The sequence below is a fragment of the Bombyx mori genome, chromosome 15 (assembly GCF_030269925.1).
Source record: "Bombyx mori chromosome 15, ASM3026992v2".
In the NCBI taxonomy this organism is placed as follows: Eukaryota; Metazoa; Arthropoda; class Insecta; order Lepidoptera; family Bombycidae; genus Bombyx; species Bombyx mori.
Genome location: NC_085121.1, coordinates 288149 through 295104, shown reverse-complemented (window position 1 = coordinate 295104; position 6956 = coordinate 288149). Strand labels below are relative to the sequence as shown.

General features: G+C 39.6%; 1 protein-coding gene across 1 annotated transcript; it reads right to left on the bottom strand.

The window, feature by feature from the left end:
• Nucleotides 1–603: 603 nt before the first annotated feature.
• Nucleotides 604–4974, bottom strand: LOC101741966 (delta-1-pyrroline-5-carboxylate dehydrogenase, mitochondrial). The gene has a single exon (XM_004928667.3). The coding sequence runs from the start codon at nt 2856–2858 to the stop codon at nt 1161–1163; it is 1698 nt and encodes a 565-aa protein (XP_004928724.1). The 5' UTR covers nt 2859–4974; the 3' UTR covers nt 604–1160.
• Nucleotides 4975–6956: the final 1982 nt, after the last annotated feature.

The following is a 6956-nucleotide window of genomic DNA, read 5'->3' as shown; positions in this document are numbered from 1 at the left end:
GGTAGGGCAGCCGTTGTAACTATACTGAGATCTTAGAACTTATATCTCAAGGTGGGTGGCGCATTTACGACACGTTGAAGATGTCTATGGGCTGAAGTAACCACTTAACACCAGGTGGGCTGTGACCTCGTCCACACATTAACGCAATAAATAAATAAAACTTGCATCAACCAGACGGTCTGCGTCGTTGGATGGATCGCTCTACGGCACAGTTGCAATAAGACTAAGAATCATATGATGAGATCCTGTTTCCTGCTACCGGAGTTACGTTCCACTAAACACGCTGTCTTTATTGTGACTGCGATTTCCTTGAATCTACCTGACTTTAATGACGTTCTGTAGACATGTAACTTTTTCGGGTTCTAATGTAATGCCATGAGGAGGCTCTGTACGGTACCTACTTCACCATGAACCAAATATTTCCAAATTCGATTTATACCTATACCGTAATGTGGTATATATATATGTATTATCATTTCAATGTCTGTATAGTTGTATCCTAATTATCGGGGTTTTTTAAGCATATTGTCTTAAGTATATTGTTAAAAAGTGTTGACTATTCATATTCATATCAACTAAGTATGCACTAAATAAAACTACATGTTGAACTATTAATTTTTATTATTTATTGGAATTCCAAACATCAACTTCAGTCATAGATGAAACCAAGAGATCCAGCAATCAACATTAACAATAACATTACACTAATAAACATTTTACATTTAGACAGAGAGTAAGCAGTAAATGCAAGTGAGGTCAGACAGGAAACATATAATGTTAGAAAATCACTCGGATACAGAAAGTATAAGCACAGAACTAGCGAGACGAACAAGTTTCAATATTTCAAATAATTACCTTTTTGACCTAATCTAATATATTTCCATAATAATAAAATTGAACAATCATGCCATAACATGAAACTAGTAATTAACATTAATTCATTTTCAAAAAATTACATTAACTTACTTAAATATCTACATTTTACAACATGAATAATTAAATAATATTCAAAATACACAAATTAATACTTCTATGTTACAAGTGAGATTGTTTGCTGAGATGATAATTTCACTAATTTAACTAGATAGTTGATCTAATCAATCTAATTATCTTAATTTTTTTTTCTACTTTTGGATAATTAAGTTCTGAGATGATGATTTTCATTCTCTCATATATGGATAATCAATATCAGTAAGTGGAACAAATGTTTCCTTAATAGATTGTGGAGTTGTCCACCTCATGACATAGTTGGGACCACCTGCCTTGTCATTAGTACCTGACATACGGCCACCTCCAAATGGCTGCTGACCGACTACAGATCCAGTTGATTTGTCATTGATATAGAAGTTGCCAGCAGTCATTTTGAGATTTTCATATGCTTTTTTCAAAAATACTTGATCTTTAGCAAATATAGCTCCTGTAAGAGCAAATTTTGTGGAAGTACCAATTAAATCCATGGTTTTATCAATATCTTTATCATTATATACATAAATGGTGAGCACTGGACCGAAGATCTCTTCTGTCATGAGCTTGTCATGCGGATCTGTTGTCTCAATGATGGTAGGCTGCACAAAGTAGCCCTTGCTATTGTCAAACTCACCACCTCCCAAGATCTTGTTCTTAGGATTCTTCTTGGCTCTTTGGATGTATCCTGTGATCCTAGCAAAAGCTTTGTCATCAATGACAGCCGCTGTGAACACTGAAAAGTCTGCAGGGTCACCAATCTTCAGTTTAGCTCTTTCTGCAAGTAATCCTGTCTTAATTGGTTCATACAGAGACTGAGGGATATATATTCTGGAGCAAGCTGAACACTTCTGTCCACAAAATTCAAATGCTGATCGGATGGTGCCACTAACCACAGTTTGTATATCAGCAGAGGGGTGTACAAAGTGGTAATTCTTTCCTCCACATTCTCCAATGAGTCTGGGATAGTTACGATATGTATTAAGATTCTTGCCTACTTCATTCCACAGCCAGTTAAAAGTGGGCACAGAGCCTGTGAAGTTGATTCCAGCCAGGTATGGTGATGATGTGATGACTCGACCAAATGTAGGACCATCGGATGGAACAAAGTTTACAACACCATCTGGAAGACCAGCTTCCCTCATAATATTGAAGATTCGCCAGTTGGACAACAAAGCTGTATCCGATGGTTTCCATAACACTGCATTGCCCATAAGTGCAGGTGTGTATGCGAGGTTGCCTCCAATGGCAGTGAAATTGAAGGGACTTATTGCTGCAATAAATCCATCTATGCCACGAAATCTCAAAGAGTTTTTGGTTATTGTGGGACTCTCAGAAATAGGTTGATATTTTGAATTTTCCTTCAGGAAGTGTACATTAAAACGGAAAAAATCAATAAGTTCAGCTGCAGCATCAATTTCAGCTTGAATTACTGATTTCGACTGTCCAAGTATGGTCGCAGCATTGAGGCTCTGTCGATACGCACCGGCCATTAGCTCAGCTGCTGTCTGCCAGATTTTTACGCGTTCAGTCAGCGGAGTGCGGTCCCAACGAGTTTGAGCATCGACAGACGCTTGAATCGCCTTTTCAATTGTTTTTTCACTGGCATAGTAATATTTAGCTATCTTTTTTGAGTGATCATGGGGCATCACCTGATATCGTGGCTCGCCTTCTGTAATATTTTTTCCGGCAATTACAATTGGTACGTCTTCAATTACTGAAGCGGTTCGTTTCAGCTCCTCAATTAGGTCTTGGCGTTCCCGGCTTCCGGCACGATAACCCAACACAGGCTCGTTATGGATGCTCCCATCCTGAAATTGCGGCAAGTCTACGACGCTAGACAACGTTCGCTCTAGCGAACGTACGCGACCGATTCTCGCCCAGATTGTAAGCATAACGCTGACCCTGGTCAACACTGAATAGCGAATCAACTGACAGTACGTCGGGCCGAGCCCCCGGGATAGAGATAAGAATGTGATTTGATGAGCGGTTCCGATTACGTAAACGAGTCGCAAACAGGGCGAGTGACAACGCGCGTGCGGCCACGGCAGTCAAAGAACTTGTTTGACTCGAACAAAGCTGTGACCTTCACGATTTCATATTCCTTTTTATTACGCGAGAACGGCGTCGCTGCATTAAAATTTTCCACAAAATGCTATGTTGCTAATTTTAAAAATGAGGTGTATTTTTAATTTTAGCGTATCGATCGAGAATAGCTTCAAGTAGGTTTATAAAACACGATATTATTGCAAAATGTTCGCAAATTTCCCGAGTCCTCCTCACTTTTACTGCACAAAAGAAATTTTCACGTCAGCTGTTTTAAAGATATACCTGTTCATATTTCATGTTTTCGCGCACCTATCGGAAAATTTGACTTACAGACTACGTAGAGATGCTACGTAGTAATACGGTATAAACTTTTCTGTCCACAAAGAATGACTGTTAGTTAGACAAAGATGAAAACATATTATAAAGCCTAACCTGCGCAGAGTGCACCTGCGCACCTGCGCTAACGTAATTGACATTACTCGCATATCCATACGGGCGCACATAGTGAGATGATGATATGTGCCCCAGACGCAGACGCTCCGGCTCCTCATTCATGAGAATCCTGGTGTTGTGTGAACTACTGGGATTTTATGACATTGAAAATGTAGATTTTATTTCCTATCTCTCATATATATTAAATATAAGTAAAAATAAATATTTGCACGTTCATAATTATTATTTATTTAAGTAAATCATCCGAATGGTAGTACATTTACAGTTACTATTTTATGAAGGGTAATAGTACTTTTACCTTCCATTTTACAGTAGTACATTTTGGAATGGTTTTTTGTCAGTATCATTATTCATTGTACTTTATATGGCGCGGAAGCATTTTCATAAAAATTATGTTTTTCATACAATCCGTGTTAGTCATGATAACGGAACGTGTTTCATTAGTTTTCATTGTGAAAAATGACAGTATTAAAATAATTGTAGTTCCCGGGGAATTTTAGAATATTTGTCATATTGTTTAAAGGAAAAGGCATTGTAATTGTGATGAGGTGGCAGTTAGTTACTACAGTGAATTGTCAATCCATTACATAATTGATTTCATTCAATCTCATCCCAATTGGTAACATTCACAGATAAATCAAATTTATTTCATTCCACTACATTTTACTTTTCATTTAACAAATTAAATGATTGAAGACTAATTAATTCAACGGTGGCATCAAAGGCATCGAAACAAGGCGATTGCCATAATCATCACTACATAGTGTTTTAAAGTTTTAAAAGTCATCGTGGCCTAACGGATAAGACGTTCGGTGCATTCGTGTTGAAGCGATGCACCGGTGTTCGAATCCCGCAGGCGGGTACCAATTTTTCTAATGAAATACGTACTCAACAAATGTTCACGATTGACTTCCACGGTGAAGGAATAACATCGTGTAATAAAAATGAAACCCGCAAAATTATAATTTGCGTAATTACTGGTGGTAGGACCTCTTGTGAGTCCGCGCGGGTGGGTACCACCACTCTGCCTATTTCTGCCGTGAAGCAGTAATGCGTTTCGGTTTGAAGGGTATGGCAGCCGTTGTAACTATACTTGAGACCTTAGAACTTGTATCTCAAGGTGGGTGGCGCATTTACGTTGTGGATGTCTATGGGCTCCAGTAACCACTTAACACCAGGTGGGCTGTGAGCTCGTACACCCATTGTGGCTTTCTCTGTCCCTATATCCCTATGTAGGCTTAAATCTTTAAACCTACGCAACGGATTTTGATGCGTTTTTTTTAAATAGATAGAGTGATTGTAGAACAAGGTTTATGTGTATAATAACATCCATTAAATAGTGGAGAAATCAATAATAAATTACAGTTTCCGAAGCGAAGCAAGGGCGGGTCGCTAGTAGAAAAATAAAGGAAGAGTTACGCATACGTTCGATTGAAGTAGTTTCAGAAATAGACTCAGACCAACGTCCCGTCATTATGAAGCACGGTCGCACTTCCGATTCCGTTCCCGTCCCGAGAACTGTGGTAGATTGGCACACGCTGGGCATCTTAATTTCTTCCCTTGGCGGGATTCGAACCCGCGACCCCCTTGTGTAGTGACCATGTCACTTACCACTACACCAGACGGCCGTTAATTTAAATAGGTCATCGAAGCAAGTTGTAGCGGAGGACTCCCTTCACCGCTTCAAATGGCCCGACGACGTAAGGGAACTCCTTAGAGCCAAGAACGCTTCGATCCGCGCCTACGATAGGTATCCAACCGAGGAAATTCGTATTCGAATGCGTGCCCTACAACGCGACGTAAAGTCTCGCATCGCCGAAGTCCGAGATGCCAGATGGTCTGATTTCTTAGATGGACTCGAGCCCACCCAACGGTCTTACTACCGCTTAGCTCGTACTCTCAAATCGGATACGGTAGTAGCTATGGCCCTCCTCATTGGCGCCTCAGGCCGACTCGCTTTCCATGACAACGACTGGTGGTAGGACCTCTTGGGAGTCCGCACGGCTAGGTACCACCGCCCTGACTATTTCTGCCGTGAAGCAGTAATGCGTTTCGATTTGAAGGGTGAGGCAGCCGTTGTACTATTAAAAAAGTGAGACCTTACAACTCATGTCTCAAGGTGGGTGGCGCATTTACATTGTAGATGTCTATGGACTCCGGTAACCACTTAAGATCAGGTGGGCCGTGAGCTTGTCCACATATCCAAGCAATAAAAAAAAAAGGCAGAGCTGCTGGTCGATATATTGCAAACCCAGTGCACGCCCAAGGTCTTTCAGCACTGGTTTAGGTTCAACTCTGTTTGAGCATGGGTTAGAGGGGAACGACAGCGTGCTTGAGCACATAGAGTAAGATTATATATAACCTAATAGAGAGCCCTCTTAGGATGTTTTCGGGGACCCAGTCGACAGTGCCATCTATTACACCGCTCTTGTACTAATCCGCTATATATATATACGTATAGCTCTATATATACAATAAAGTATGTATAATGCTATTATTGCAGACTAAACATGTTAACCTGTTAAGTCCACCTACTAGTAAAGATTTTGATGATATTTTTTCTCATCAAAATCTTTACGAAGATAGTGGACTTAGCAGTTTAACATGGTTAGCCGACGACAGGTACAAGGTCTTATGATTAAAACAAAGAATTCTCAAACGAAACAGTTTATTTATTTATTTTTTTGTGTCGATTTTTATTAAAATACTTTTGAGCTACTGTAAAGTCGTCGTGGCCTAACGGATAAGACGTCCGGTGCATTCGTGTTGAGCGCGATGCACCGGTGTTCGAATCTCAGGCAGGTACCAATTTTTCTAATGAAATATGTACTAAACAAATGTTCACGATTGACTTCCACGGTGAAGGAATAACATCGTGTAATAAAAATGAAAACCCGCAAAATTATAATTTGCGTAATCACTGGTGGTAGGACCTCTTGGGAGTCCGCACGGGTAGGTACCACCACCCTACCTATTTCTGCCGTGAAGCAATAATGCGTTTCGGTTTGAAGGGTGGGGCAGCCGTTGTAACTAAACTTGAGACCTTAGAACTTATATCTCAAGGTGGGTGGCGCATTTACGTTGTGGATGTCTATGGGCTCCAGTAACCACTTAACATCAGGTGGGCTGTGAGCTCGTCCACCCATCTAAGCAATAAAAAAAAAAAAAAAAAAAAAAAAAAGCTAAGACTTTCATCTCATCATCACCTTCATATGTCAGCTTACCACTTAATATTCTATTAATTGACCTGCACCAGCTATAAATAATTACATTAATTACACTGTCTTCAAAATAGTGTGTCAATTTTTCTTTATGGTCTATACAATCGAAAGGGTATGTTACAAATATATCACAAAACATTTTTATTGTTTTACTTAAATTTTCTTTAGGCACATCTTTCTTTAAATGTGATATAGTAATGTTTTGTACTTCCTGGAAACTTTTATCTAGTTGATAAGTGGGATAACACAACCACTTTTTTGATTTTTCAT

Coding starts and splice junctions, on each gene's coding strand:
- LOC101741966 (XM_004928667.3), bottom strand. CDS start 2,858: ATGCTTACAATCTGGGCGAGAATCGGTCGCGTACGTTCGCTAGAGCGA.